Here is a 15,962-nt window from a genome sequence, read left to right as displayed (position 1 = left end):
AAAAAAATTCTCCTATTTCTACGTATCAGCTAATTCCTTAGAAGTATGATCCTAACAGGTCCTAAACACACATAAATTCTATTGCTCTAGTTCCTCAGCAAACCATAGCTTCAACTGCCTGAAAATCCTTGAACCACCTGCTTCCAGAATTACTGTTAGGCAAGAATTTATATTGTACTTTTCTTTAACTGGGCTTGGCATTCTGTCTGGGAACTCTTCTGTTCTCTTCCATAGCACCCCAAATGACATTTGTTCAAAATCAAAGAAAAAAGTCCTGAACAAGTCATGAGCATATCAGTTTCTAACTGCATACCAGGTTTTAAGGAATTAAGCATTAGCTGTAAAATGTCACATATATTTTTAAAAGGTGAAATAACCCTTTTTTGGCTCAGCTGGCCTTCACTCCTCACATGCAGCCAGTGGGCTGCCTCATGTGATTACTTGGTAAAAGAATGTCAGCCAAACCTGCCATTGTGGCAGTGTGTCTCTGCATCACTTACAGTTATGGCTGGAGTGACAAAGTCATCTTTTTTCAGTTAGTAACTGAAAGTTGCAGAATTAAATCATTCTCAAAATTACTGTGTACGAATTATTTAGAAAGTTAAGGAAAAATTATTATTTTTTTTATTTCCACTACTAACCAATAAAGGTAAAAAAAAAAAAAGCCAACAACAAAACCAAACCAAACCCCTTCATCCGCCACATAAAAGCAATAGTTCTTGTAACATTCAAAACAGTGGAAACTATTTACCGTGTATTACTATTAGCGGAGAAAAGCAAATTTAATTTAAAATAATTCAAACTCCCTCAGTGGATGCCAGATGACTCTAAATAAATATCAAAACCTCATTTTTAAATGGAGAATAATACAGACACAGCTTAGTGATGGAGAAATTAAGGGCAACATTCAATTTTAGATATATTCAAGCATCTTTGCCTCCTGGAGATTTTTACGTGACAAGGCTTTAGATAAACATGGTTTTGCAAACAGCAACTATCATATCTGACCATATAACCTCTGGATTGAAGCAGTATGTCAACAAATATTTCAGATTATTTAAAATATTAAATAACTGTAATTTACTAGGCAGGTCTTTCTTGGAACAACCACAAAATTTATCAAGAATTAATACCCATATACAAAGAGCATTTAGATGATCTGTTACAAATCTCTGAAGAAAAAAAAAATCTCTCTGTGATAAAGCCCAGTTCAAATACATTCTGGCATATACTAGTGGAAGAACTGCCTTTCTATGACGCTTAGCTTGAAGGGGAAACTATGTAGCAGCCAAGGACATATAGGGTAGTAATCATCTCACCTAACTTTAACTATCTAAAAATTAGATGCCTAATTTAAGCTAATCATCCAGGATCCCTCTGCAGGCAATGAAGATAAGCACTCCCAGAGGGTGATTCATCCCGCTTGTCTTAGACATCTCTCTTTTAGATGCTTGCGGATGGACAAACTCAAGAAAGATCAACCTCATTCATAGCCTGAAATTCTGCACAGTTCCCAAGTTCAACAGAATTAAGTCAGAACTGAGCCCACTTGTTTCACCACTCAGCCTACAATTCTGCCTTCACCTCCACTTTTTCTTCTGCTCCTYCCATGAACACCAACTTTCTCTGTAACTTTTATTTTTCTTATGCTCATCTACCTTTTCCTGGAACTTGGGGAACTGCAACTGACATCAATATGTTGCTGCTTCACCAATTACAGATCCTTTTACATGCATGTGCTCTAAATTGCAGTAATGTTCTGAATAGATAGATATGRCAGGAATATTGATATTGATTGTGCTTTCCCGGTCTACTCTACCACTTTCAAATGTGTACATATCTGTGGCAACATTAAGGCAGTCAAGGTATATAGATGAATGATAAAATACATTTACTATTCAAAGAAGATGGCTTAAATCAAATAAGGAAAAATAAGGAAGAAATAACATTAGGACCCTCACTTGTACATGTGTGAGCTTGAAGATAAGACACCACACATGCTTTGAGGTCTCTGTGCTTCAGAATATTGAATAAATCCTAAAGGTGAAGCATGGCCTCATGTATTTAGGGTTTGCGGTTCTCAGCAATACCAGCATTGCTGCATTGCACCTTTAATCACCAAGCCCTTTGAAATAATAGCCAAGATTTGTAAGAAAGCAGGTGTCTGAACTTAGATGCCTAAATTCATAGTTAGGTGCCTAAAGAAACAGCAAAACTGACAAGCACCCTGCGCAGATGTTGGTCATGGTGACCCCGGTAGCGAGGCACTTAGCATATGTTATAACACAAAAAGCATATAACACAAAATGGATGCTTAGTAGTTAATGGTGGTCCAATGGCTACTTTCAGTGCCTTGGCTGAGTGCTTGTGTGCACTAATTTCAAAATTGGGCATGCAGTACGCTCTGCATTTTGCTTCTACAACATTTTTAAAAAATTAATTTTAATAGTTAAAAAAATCATCTTGAGCTGCATACATGAAAATAACTCCATTTCTACAGAATGACAATCTAATATGAAATAAGAATATTCACCTTTTCTCTTACTCTGCCCAAATCCAGGCAATAAATTAGGCTTCTCAGCATGACTGTAAAGTGCTGTGAATTGTATAAACAATCATATATGGACACTGAAAAATAACCYTTATGCACATTGCATTATAGTTCCAAAAATATATTTACAGTCTATTACAAAGATTACAAATGGAAGTGTCTATGTAACGGGATTATGCTAATTAAAAGCTTTTTACAGATTTTCTTCAACAAAGGCAGGGGGACAAAAATTAGTATAACCAAACTGATTTTTCTAATGAAACAAATAAATAAAAATGTCAAATATAACACTGTACAATGATCTAAAAAGGGGAGAAATAAGAAGGGGAAAAATGATGCCTTTAAGTTTTTGATAACTATCTTTGGTCCTAAATGTGGGAAAACACATTATGTAGCACTGAATATACATGTTCGTTTGTGACGCTCTGCAAGTAAAATAGAAAAATATAGTGCATTTTCAATGTATTCAGAGCTCACCACACATAAATGTGTGTACAAAACAAGACAGTATAAATAAAATTTACAAGTTTTACAAAGGAACATTTACAGGGTTTTCTTTTGTTTTTGTTTTTTTTGTGTGGATGCCCACATTATCAAACAAGACCAATTTATGACTGATCCCTGGGATCTTTCTCTATCAAAATCAATAGAAGCAGCCCAATTCTCTTTGGAAGTACAGCATTTGGTTGCTGGGGTAGTTCACAATTTTCAGAATTTTTTAAAGCATTTCTCTGTGGTTCATATACATTCCTGCAATATCTGTAAAGACACACTTTGTTATTGCTTATGGTAATTAAATATTTTAGTCAAACAAAATACATATATAAATAAAAATGGTGTAAAAAAGTACTTCATTGAGCACGTTTGCATCTGTGTTCCTGATGACTGTGTGTGTGTCTGTGTGAACATGCACATGCATGTTTGTTCAGAGCAGCAAAAGCTAGTAAAAAACATGAAAATTTTGAACTGCCCCTCGTCTCATGCTCTACAGTTCTATTATAAAATCTACATCCTTAGTCTCACAGCTGGACTGCATTCAACTTAAACTCATATAAAATATATGCCAGCTATTTCTCTCAGATTTGCTAATGCAGAGTATTGAAAACAATGTGATGTGCTCAGATTAAATGGTTCGGTAACACTGGAGAACTGCACCCATGTTCTGAGACACTTCTACAATCACTTGTCCATTCAATGCAGTGCCTCAGCAGGTTTACAGTTTCTTAGAATATGTCTCACTTTAACTCTAGTCCATTAAAATCATCTCGCAAACAATTTGCTAAAAGTGCCTAGAACTACATAGGGGTCATTATTGCTTTTCCTTTTTTTTATTTTTTTTTTGTCTTTTATTTTCTTTTAAAAGATAGTATATGTGTAACCTTAAAAAATTCTTTATAAAATATCAGAGCTCTTGGCAACTTGCATTTTCCTGACTCCCTGCCAATTAGCTAGCCATGTCAATATGGTACTGATTTAACAAAAGAAAATGGTACAAAAGGATACCAATATTCGGACAGATATACATTGCTTGGTCATGCTTTTTAAATTTCTAGGAACTCAAATAATCCTTCAGAGGTACCCAGTGTAGTAATGTGTCATAGAATTAGCACTAAAAAGGTCCAAGGATATAAACATCATACTAAAAGAAAGTCTTTATGAAGAATAAACACAAATGATTAAAAAAAGGTTCAGAAATCACAGATTTAAGGAAAATATTTTGTTGAATTTAACAATAATATCATGATTTTATCTGACAAATATATTCTTTTTTAAATTTTTATGTACATTTAAAAAGTCTATTAGATAAAAAGGAGGTTAGAGAGCTCAAGGTGTTTGTATGTTTATTCAGGTAGTACTTTGTTTATTGTCACTGCTGTTTTCCTTGCCACCACTGGTGGATCCTAATTCCCTTTTCATAAATTCTGGTGGCACTTAGGAGTTCAAGTCTGTAGGTGCTTCTTGTAGCTCTTCTATTCACTGCAGGAAGGACCCAGGAAATCAAGTGTCTTCTAGCAGCACTTCATATATACTGAAGGCCAGTGCTGTTCTCTCAGTCTGTCACCTCCCTCATAAGGGAGAAATGTCTATCACACTTGGATGCCAGTGCCGTGTAAATGTAGCATTTGTGCTCTCATAGTCTGAATGCTGCTCATGATTTTCTTTTGATGACCAACCAACGTGATCCCTAAACTCATCACATCCCTGGGGAAGATAAATGCGTACATTGTTAATTTTTCAACTTAGATTGCTTTTGTACGGTATTCAACTGTGACTTAAAGCTACATAGTGGTCTGGGCTACAGGTTTCTAACATTGATACTGAAACCTCAGCTCAGCACTGTGAAGTTCATATCAGCCCTGTTGAACTTCTCAGTGAGGAGTGTAAATACAAGGCATATGCCATGTCATTACACTGCATGTGTCTCCACATTTGAGAATGAGGTATGTTTTGCACTAAGATAGTCTTTTCCTGTAGTTTTTGAGGATACCCAAAGCAAAAAAAAATCTCTCTTGTAAAATACTTGGAAGGCTTTCAGGATAAAATTATGTATAAATACAAGATTTTGGGGATCGTAGTCTGCTTCCTAAAGAGATGCCTAGAGAAACTCTTTGCATATTGACCCATACCCATCATGCAACTGAAAGAAGGCCAGCTGTCTCAATTCCATCGCTACTAGTGCTACCAAACTACTAGAAGTTGTGGGGTATGGTGATGGTTCTCTGCTATAGGCAGAGAGCCCCAGTGATATCACGCGGATAAGAGTGGGGTTGCAAACTTGAGTGTATTGTTTCAGATTTGTTTAGAAAAATACTGCTCTGTAGGAGGAATTACAAGTGTTTGGTAGCTATCAGGATAAGAACACAGTGCCAAGAAGACCCGTTTAAGTTGGCAGTACCAATACAGGCCATGCTTGCTTTTAGGAAATTGCTTTGCCCCTGTAGACTTTTATCCTGATGTAATTGCTTTGCCCCTATAGACTTTTATCCCGTCATTTCTTGCATGACATAGCCCCAACCAATTAGAAGAAAATTCCACATCTTCCTAGTATGTGTCTGGAAAAGGCATCAACTGGGTAGTGGAGGCAAAGTAGGTATTTTCCTATACTTTTAAATGGGCCACATTCTCTCTCAAATTCTAGCCCCTTCATATTATTTCCATTGACCAAAAGCAAGGAAAAAAGTAACACCACACGTAGGTGGCAGAGTATTTGTCCTTTTATGGGATGCTGAATATAACATTGTCAGCTGCTAAACCAGCTGGTTTAACCCTAAGTACCATCCTTGTACTCAGGGTAAAGTTTTAGTGTTGAACATTGTGTATTTTTTTATCTAGAAGTTCCCTATATGCAAGTTAAACATGCCCAGTACTAACTTACTCAATAGTCATCCTGGCAACTGATTCAAGAGAGTTGTAGCCTGCTGCTGTGAAATTATCCTTATATCTTTCCATCTTAATAGCTTGTAACCATTCGCCTACGGAGCAGAAAGTGGTAAAATCTGGAGTGTTCTGGTCCAGAAGAGGGCTAATTGGTCTATGGAGAAGGAAAAAGGAAAGTAAGTTGTTTCCAAAGAGAGCAAAACATCAGGGAGTATTTAGCAAGGTCAGAGTCAAATAAGTTTGGGGTATTAAAATACTTCAGGAGAAGAAAGTAATAGGCCTTTATACACAGTTTAATGTATTCTGTGAATAGCTCTGACTATTCTGTAGCTCACAATATGTATTTCCTAAGCTTATTCATGTAAAAGATGAAAGGTCACAGTGAGCAATATCAGCCTACTAGACTATTGTTACCAACAGAAAATCAGTCTTATTACCTATCATGACAGCAGCTGCAGCTGAAGTTGTTGAATAAAATAAAGATACTATTCTTTTAAGCATTTTAGAAAATATAATTGCAGTCATTTCTGTTATTCAACTGGATTAGACAAAACAAGGACAAGGGAAGAGCAGAGACACAAAGTAAGTTTTTTAAGGTCACACAGCAAATCAGTCAGGAGCAGAACTGGGAGCAGAACACAAACCACTTGATTCCCTAGTGCAGTGATCTAGCTAGTGGATCAAAAGATTACCATGATTAAATAATTCACCTAAATTATATGAAGAAACCATTAAATGCTACACCATGAAATACAACGAGATGCAATCACTGGAAGAAATTAAAGCCAGAATACTAAAGGTAAAAATCTAGAGTTTACAGTGTAGCAGTGTTAAAGTACCTTGGCCAGGCATGAGTAATATTAACTACTGTTTCTACTCTGCAATTCCTAGGGCAAGGAATGCATCATACAAAACTAAAATAAATGATGATCCATGCCATCAAGTCTTTACAATTTTAAGAAGCAAGAAAACAAAGACTGCTGGTGGTGAGAGTACAGAGTGATGAGCAGGCAGTGGTTTACCGAGAAGCGTGCTAGGTCCATGATATTTGCTTCCTTTATTTTGGTTGTTTTTAACAAAGTCCTTTTTGGTTTTGTTTAGCATGATACAAAGAAAGGGCAAATGAGGGAAGGGAAGAACAAGAAATAGGAGGAAGGAAGAACTGAGAGACACATGGAAAAGTGTGAACTGGAATCAGCAACCAACCAAAACATCCAGAACCAAGCCACACTCACTGTCATATAAACACTTACTAAAGTTTTTCTTACCTGCTACAGGTTCCCAGTGGGGTTTTCAAGCTGTTTGGGTTCCTAATCATTTTGTCCAGAATACCAACTATCTGCTCAAACTTTGGCCTTTCACCACGTTCCTTCTGCCAACAATCTAGCATCAGCTGGTGTAGTCCCGCTGGGCAATCCATGGGTGCTGGCAAACGATAGCCTTCTTCGATTGCTTTTATAACCTAGTAGCCAACATAATTAATCATTTTTCATCAAGGGAGTAATATTTAAGGAATGCATATTTCTAAGCAGCTCAAGAAACATAATACACTGGAATTTGCCATCAAAGTGTTGCAAAAATATGAGTCTGTTGTTTTGACACTAGCCCTCRTGTTTTCAAATAGCACCCCTGATTTTATCTTTGGGCTTATTAAACATATTGTGCTCTATGTCAATAACATAGCTATATTACCTAGTCAAATGAACATCAGGGAGCAACAATTAAATTCATCAAGGGTGCAACAGATAGATTGATAAATGGAGTTATTTCAGAAAGTGTTATTTCTCACCCCAAGGCTTTTATGAGAGAGTGTGTGGTAGAAGCAACTGATTTGTAAATGGATAGGGATCTATGCATGCACATATAAAATCCAAAAAGCCTGAAGATATAAAAGTGTCTCAGAAAAATATTTAGGGGACAGAAATTSTTAGGAAAAAAGTTGTATTCTATGTCTAGTCATGTTACATTAGCGATAACATAGCGCAAACTTGTCATGTGCGTGAGGAAGGCCTGGTTGAATGGTGTTTTAATATATCATCTAAACAGAAGGTTAGATTTAATAAGAGATGCTGCCAGGTGATGATATGATCGAAAGAGAGCATAAACGTCTGAACCAAAAATTACACTCACTCGTGGACTTCCTTAGCCATATCCATTTGGATTTAAGTGAAAAATAGAAATGGCTAAAGTAAAATCACAGGAAACTGCTGTAAACCTTGAGGGCAGGATAAGAAAGCACATCATGAACCAACGCAGATAAGAAAAGCTGGTGAAAAAGGGCTAAAACACTGTTCATGAGGGATTTCAAGTATACTGACATTGACTGACATAACAGTGTTAGAATTGCTAAGGAAGGGTGCTTGTTCCTGAAGGTGCATAGAATTGTTTTCTCTCTCTGTTTGTACAGAAAGCAAGATCAGAAGCTGTTTTGGGCTTAGCCCTAGGAAATATATTTGGTATGATAAATAAAGTTGGTGAATATCCAGGGTTTAGTGAAAATAACAACTTCAGATATAAAATATTCCATAGGTTGTGTGACAAAAGTGCAAAAGCAGTGAACTGCAAAGTGAAGAGAACTGCGAAGAATACAAAATGACCTTTGAAAAGCTGGCTGAAGAAATCCATGATTGTATCAAAACCTCCCGCAGAAACAAAGTTTTGTGAAAAGAGGAAGCAAGGAARCATAGCCCAGGGGCAGGGAACTTATTCCAGGTTTGTGTCACAGAATATCAGTCTGACCTCAGAAAGTTGCCTCATCTTTCTGGAACTCAGTTTTCTATCTGTACATTTAGAATTACAGTACTTTACAACACAAAAATGATGGAGAAATACTCAGTTCCTGCACCAGTATCAACACCTTGAACAATGAGTGTGGTGACCTTTTAGAGACAGTAAAGTTGTCTGTCAGATGCAGTGGGGAGAGATGGTGGCTACAGAAGAACAGGGAATTTGGAAGAACAAACCTATGTGTGAGAGAAAACGTCAAAAGTAAAATGCAAGATCTTTTCAAGTAGTATTAAGAGGGAAAAAAAAACAAAAATCACACTTAAAAGTAGCAGTGGATAAAAGTGAAGAATATGCTACAGTTTGTATAGAAAAATTGATGTGCTTTGGAAAATAGATCCAGAAATTTCTGCTGGAAGTTAATCTAAAAAAAAAGACAGTATTAAACCCRTCATTGCATACTACATATGACCGATTACAAGTGAAGCAGTTGCTTAACAGGTCAGTATCTCAAAGACAGCCAATGAAGAATGAAAAAGTATTTCAGACACCACCAACAGCAACACATCACCAAATTACTCCAGGGACTTAGAACTGATAAACCGTCTAGACAAGGCTATAGTTAAGAGTGTAAGAGACAGTGAAAACAGAAATGAGAGGATCATGAACAGGACTTTTCTGTGTTCTCTATGTTCTGGAGAGAAACCTGAAGAAGGGTAGGAATTAAGGTAATGGTATTATTTTTAAGGGCCCTGGGGATACTATAGAATCAGCTTCTGTGATGTATATTCTGAGCAAAACAAATATGAAGGATGAAATTGGGAAATGTAAAAGGAATTAGCTACAGCGTGAATGGCTGGCAATATCCAAAACACTGGAAAAAAAGAAAAAATACTAAACATTAATAAGTGAAGTTTCTTTTTTTTTTTCAAGTTCCTACAAAACTTGGGCATTGATGGATACTACCAGTGTCTACTATGCTAAGGAAGGGGGAGAAAAGTTAAAAATTCAGTGTTCAGAGATAACGTGTGAAAAATTTTTTCAGAGGGATGCATGAAAATATTTTTTAATAAACAAAACTACAGATAGAACACAGCTGGAGTTCTTACTAATAGAATTGATTTATTTTACATATGCCACAATTCTTCAAATTGCCAAATTGCCAAAATTCTTCAAATTCTGTTTTTGCCACAAAAAGACAAAAAGGAAACACTGTTTACTTGAGAGTCATGCATGCTTCTSCCATAATTAAGCTATCTGAGGATGTAAAGGAGGTTAGAAGAGGGCCAGGTCTGCTCACTGTATGTATTGGTTGCCAACAAAGAACAAAGAAGTAATAAAAAAGGGTAAGTGGGCAATGTAATGTTTTGTTTGCTGTATCACATTGCTTCTGGGTATGTAATAATAATAATAATTACTGCTAATAATAATAACAATAAAAATAAATCCAGGAGTCCAGCAAAGAAAAACCATATGAGCCTAAGCTCTTACCCTTTTCCGAAAACTAATCCACCTCAGCACTAGGGTCAGTAATCAAATGAGAGCTCGAATTAGCAAATACAAGAACTTTAAAAGAGCCATAGGGTTAAGTGCAGCGGTTTGAATGTTCCTGTTATCAGCAAGGATTAAGCAACTGGATGCTCAGTGCTCAGAGAAGTTAGGGTGGTTTTGTTTCAGCCCACCTCTGTGGGAGAGCTTGCGGGATGAGTGCTCTTTTGGCATGCCCCAACCAATGCAACTGTTAAAAGGAGGCCTTTTGCTTAAAGAGAGATGATTGTGTTGCAATGTAATTTTGTATCCTTTATCTATAAAAATATAAAGGAAGAACAGCCATATAAAAGAAGAGGGGGAGGGATTAAAGAAATGTCATTCTAAACTGCAAACAGAGAGACATATTTTTTGGAAGAGCCGATCTAGTACATGATATACCATCTATAGTCCATCTATACCCACATCCACATTTAGCAAAATGATGCACTTAAGATATATAAACTGCCTCAGTGTGTATGAAAAATTAGAAGAGACACATTTAGCATTTCTGCTTCCAGTTAATTACTCCTATTGATCATTGCAGAGGAGAATAAATAACTAATCATAAGCTGACTGCAAATTTCTGCCTAATATATTTGTCCGTGGGGTTGGTTTCAGGACATGTGTACATTTTGGAAGGTATATTTCAGGACACACTTGCATATCACAGCATATAAGAATATTTTAAATTATTTTACCAAGCAATTGATACATCTTTCATCAATGCAATATTTAAGACTATAATGTAAAATGCTAAAAAGAGATGAAACAGCAAGAAGTTGCAATTAGTTATTTTATGAAAAAAGTTAATTCATGTGCTTTACTTGCTATTTTCAATAGAGAGGAAATGCTTTTCAAAATCTAACAAGAATCATGAAGATACTGGAATTTCCCCCCATTTAAAAATTTTTTTCCTTATTGTTCCTTGAAAGATAGGTAAGGTTTGCCTTTGAGGCCTCTTATATTCCTGTCAGACTTCTTTTATGTTTGAATCTAGTACAGAAGGAAGGTGTCAAAAGAAATGAAACTCTACTGGGTGTCCAGGGAATGTAAATATTTCTCTTTCTCTGCCCGAAGGACTTGTTTGCCCGTATTTTGACAGTCCATGAAATCTTTGACACTGAGACCTGTCAAATATAAACAACTTTGCACTCTGCCAAACTGACTCATCATTTACACTTTTATCTTTTTTTTTAAACTTTGATGTCGATCATTCAATCAAAAAACAAACAAACAAACAAAAACCTCAGGCCCCCAACCTGAGGAACTTTAAACGAGAATCTTTCTGACATCTTTCTCACCTGCATAGCTTTTTCCTATACACATTCTATATTAAAAGATACTCTTGTCGGAAATCAAGATTAACACCCATCTGTTCCATCACTGATGACCTGTTGCTCTAGGTCATATTTTATGCAAACAAGGATATTGTTAAATCAGCATAATTAACTTGAAAAAGCCAAGGTAGGTCATTAACTGCCACTCAGACTTTCAACAACTTTTTTCAACTGACTAATCATTGCTCTGAGGTCAGGAACCTCAGAAATATATATTTTTTTAATTGAAAAAACTTAATTCCTTGTATGTTTAAGTATAATAAAATAAAAAGCACATATTACTATTTTTGAAGATCCAGTTTTACTTTATGCTCATGACAGAAACCTGCAACATCCACATGGCAGAATAATGATTTAGAGATTTAGGTGAAAAGTGAAATCTCTGTAATTTTTTACTTTGTGAGAACCATATAGTATTTTGATAAATCTTATTCTTAAAACAATATTTTGTACATGTATAGTGAAACATAAGTGTATGCATTTACAGATGTGTAGTTCTTAGGGTTTTTTTAATACACAAACAGACAAAGTATAACCTACATCTTGATTTGACATGTCCCAGTAAGGCCGTTCTCCGTAAGACATTACTTCCCACATAACTATTCCATAACTCCATACGTCACTGGCTGATGTAAATTTGCGATACTGGATGGCTTCTGGAGCTGTCCATCTCACCGGAATTTTTCCACCCTGTTTAAAAAAAAAAAAAAGTATTCTTTTTTCCCCACAAAATTTCCATGTCATTTTCCTTAGAGTATATTTATAATTATTTCCATCAACATAGAAACCAGCACTTGTATCATTTACTATAGTTGACTAATTGTAGAATTTCAAAGGATTCTAAGGAAGTTTAGGCTCTTAAACACTTGGACTGTAGAAACTTAGACACCTGCCTAAGATAAGTTGGATGCATTTCTCTCTGGATATGCTTCACTCTCCATAGATTTTGAGGACTGCTTAGATGTCTAATTTAGAGTAGACACTTGACTCTTGCCTGGCTGAAATTAGGTGAGGGGAATCTCATCCTTTGCATATAAATCCCATTGAGTCGTCATACAGCTCCTCCATAATCTCACTTTGACATCTTAAAACTAGGACCCCACTTGGAGCCCCCTCACAGGAGTGACAGCCGTGAACGCCAGTGCAGTTTCCTGGATCCCTGCGCCTGTCAGAACAGATTCCAGGGTCCCTCCTTCCCTCGGCATGAGAAAATAGGTACAGCAGGGCCCGAAGGGTGGGAAAGCAGAGCTGGCTCAGCAAAAGAATAGAGAGCACAGTGCGCCCAATGAATGGTTATTTTAAAAAAGGGTCCCACCCAAATCAAGGGAAAATACAGCAGTTGAGATCTGTCATAGCCTAGCCTCCAGCTAGTCAACTTTTTGGTGAGATAAAATTTAGTTTGAAAAATAGTAATACCCTACAAATATTTTAATTGACTCCTATTAGGTGAGATGATTCACATTTTTATGGATAAGACTTCCGTATTTGTTCAAATAGAAGATCACAAAGAAAAGAATAATGAGGATACTGTGCAAATAATGAGGATGCTATGCTGTGCAAACTTTTTAGAACTTTACCAGATAAAAAATTATGCTCTTACAAAAATATCAAACTGTATTGAGCCAGTTTTCTGCAGAGACTCTTTTCCTTTTAACTGCTTAGCATTTCTCAAGTAATTAATGTGTTTCTTTTATCTGTGTTCTCCAGAAGATATGCTTCTTCTTAATAGTGACATCTCAAAACCATTCTAAAATATCAATTTCTCTTACGGTAGTAGTGTAGACGGCCTCCGGATCATCTTCTATAACTCTGGAAAGGCCAAAGTCTGACACTTTACATACAAGGTTGCTGTTGACAAGAATATTGCGTGCTGCAAGATCCCTGTGTACATATCCCATATCGGCCAAATATCTCATTCCAGCAGCAATTCCTCTCAACATTCCCACCAGCTGAATGACTGTAAATTGTCCATCATGTTTCTGGAGGGAAGAAAGGAGAAGCAATTCTTGTTAGYATAGCTGAGAAGAGAAATAAAAATTAGTTTCACAACTTTAGCTTTCTAGTTATTTACTACCTATGTGGCAATTCATCCTGGGGCAGTGAAACTCACTTCAAACACGGTTTTATTYGTTTCAGACATAAAACAGTACATCCAGTTAAGAAATGTATCAGTAGCTAATGTACTGGAAGAGAACTTGCTAACCGCTATAAAATTCTGGTTAACTCATGGTAAGTCTAAGAGAGTTTATCTATGTACCCCTCTTCACCTCTTAAAATAATCATATGCATCTAGAAAATGAGGACTACCTCCTTTTGGAATCCTAACTACTGATAATTTTATTCATATCTTGTCTTTATCAAATATAATCTTTCTGCTCTCTATGCAGGCTTTACAAGTCATTTTACATTTTCATTCTTGCATGCACAGTAAAGAGATTGCTGAGCAGTTCAGAACACGCACTCAACAAATGCTAAATTGTTGTGAACTTGTGTTTCTTTTTCCTCTGTTCTTCTCTGCAACATTCCTCTGTTTTTCTCTGAAAAATCATTTAGGGATTCTTGGGTAGTGATTTTCACCATGCTGGAAAAAAAAAATACTACTCCAAAAAGGCAGAAGGTAGGGCTTCAGGTATCACTAGTGAAAACCCATCATTTCTATACTACATTAAATTACTTAAATCCYTAAACTGCTTTAGTGTGATCCTGTCAGGTCTTATGAGTTCTGATCTAATTTTGCTGAAATAATTTAGAGATTTGATAGTATTTGTCAAGTTCCATCTCAACCTGAAAAGCACTTTTATTATGTTAATAGCATGTGTGTGTGTATATACATGCACATATATATATAAACAAATTTTAAGTTATATATTTTATTTATTTATAAATATATGTACACACACACACAAGCATATAAAATCACTTTTAAAAGAATATGTTTATATATATATTTGTTTTGGTACTCACCCTAAGAAATGCATCAAGGGCCCCATTCTCCATGTATTCTATTACAATCATGACTGGCTTCCCTAAAAGAAAAGAAGGTGCATTTCACTTGAGAAACTATAACGTAAATGGAGTGCCTTTTTTTGATAAAACATATGTTATTCCTTTGAAGGGCTTTGTTGAGACATGAGCATTTCTGAAGACTCCAGCACTGTTACTGAGCTCTAATAAGTTCTTAAATGTCTGCATGGAACATGCTCATGATTCAGAAAATTAAACCATACAAATCAAAATGTCAGTGTGTTCTCCTGACTACTGCTGTGTGAACAGGACTCTGGAATAATGACACTTCAGATAATATGAAAGGACATAAGAAACCTTATCTCCCTGCATGGTCTTTGAGGCTAAATGAAACTAGAAAAAATAATATATTTTAAAGTACTTCTTTTAATCATGCATGCATCTTAATTTTTTCCTCAGATTGTAGCATAAAGTATTGTTTTAGTTAGTTACGCATCAGGAGAAAATCCATTAAGAGTGTGCAGCCTGTTTATAATTTGAATCTTTGACCGTGGATAAACTAAAGTAATTTCTGCCATTAGGTTATTATTTGACTGACGGATCAAGCCCCTGCTTACCTCTGGTAACAACCCCTTCTAAGTGAACAACGTTGGGGTGGTCAAACTGTCCCATGATGCTTGCTTCACACAGGAAATCTCTCCTTTGCTTTTCAGTGTAGCCAACTTTCAGAGTTTTTATGGCCACTGCAACATCTCTCTTGCCGGGAAGCTTTAGACGCCCACTGCACACTTCACCAAACTCTCCTAAAACGAGGTAGAACAACACTGAATTACACTGACTATAACATCACTACCCTTTCAGGCCTTGATTCAACCAACTGCCTATGTATGTGTTTAAATTTAACAGATTAATGTTTGTATTTGAAATGGATTACTTAAGAACACAAAGACAGACACCTGCTTTAAGTGATTTGCTGACTGGGTACCTTACGGAGTAAACACTTCATGTTTAAACAATCTATAGGACTATTATTTGAATCTTGGTAAAAGATTTGTTAGTTATTTGTCATATTTGTCATATTTTCTTTCAAAAGTAGAAAATAAAAATGAAGTGGCTTTCGTAAGAAAATACTATTACAGAAAAACTAATACCATTTCTAAGTGAAAATGTCATTCTGTTCTACATGGTTTCCTTGCTGTCTTTAGCTCCATGTTTTCATTTTTTTTTTCTTACAAAAGGCACCTCTTTTAAAGCTGCTTTTAATTTAACACTGTTATGGTGTTAAATGAAGCACTACATTACTAACTTCAAGCAGGATAATTTATTTTGCAGATTATAAAATGAAAGGTGTGACATAATAATTTTGTTAAATTAAACAAACATAAGCAAATGCTGGGATTTTATCTAAGGCTTCCAAATGAATGGACAATAGGAACCTGGAGAAGAAGGTGAAGAAAAATAGCCAAATAACCAGCAAG

The 15,962-nt window shown here is 35.9% G+C and overlaps 1 protein-coding gene across 4 annotated transcripts in view; it reads right to left on the bottom strand.

Annotated features, from left to right (window-relative positions):
- Nucleotides 1-15,962, bottom strand: part of EPHA7 (EPH receptor A7) — a 159,940-nt gene that overhangs the window by 8,371 nt on the left and 135,607 nt on the right. For 2 of the 4 annotated variants that reach the window (XM_026089244.1, XM_026089245.1), the window contains exons 11-17: nt 15,102-15,287; nt 14,485-14,546; nt 13,290-13,499; nt 12,061-12,210; nt 7,198-7,391; nt 5,928-6,083; nt 4,613-4,753 (exon numbers count right to left, since the gene is read on the bottom strand). In XM_026089244.1, coding sequence (XP_025945029.1) covers nt 4,639-4,753; nt 5,928-6,083; nt 7,198-7,391; nt 12,061-12,210; nt 13,290-13,499; nt 14,485-14,546; nt 15,102-15,287 — 1,073 coding nt within the window. In that variant the 3' untranslated portion in view covers nt 4,613-4,638. Of the gene's footprint in view, nt 1-3,895; nt 4,754-5,927; nt 6,084-7,197; nt 7,392-12,060; nt 12,211-13,289; nt 13,500-14,484; nt 14,547-15,101; nt 15,288-15,962 lie in introns of those variants that run through there. The other 2 variants (XM_026089243.1, XM_026089242.1) reach the window with 2 other exon arrangements.

The sequence above is a fragment of the Apteryx rowi genome, unplaced genomic scaffold (assembly GCF_003343035.1).
Source record: "Apteryx rowi isolate R43461 unplaced genomic scaffold, aptRow1 scaffold_805, whole genome shotgun sequence".
In the NCBI taxonomy this organism is placed as follows: domain Eukaryota; kingdom Metazoa; phylum Chordata; class Aves; order Apterygiformes; family Apterygidae; genus Apteryx; species Apteryx rowi.
Note: the sequence above shows the minus strand (reverse complement) of the source record. Positions and strands in the feature narration are given on the sequence as shown.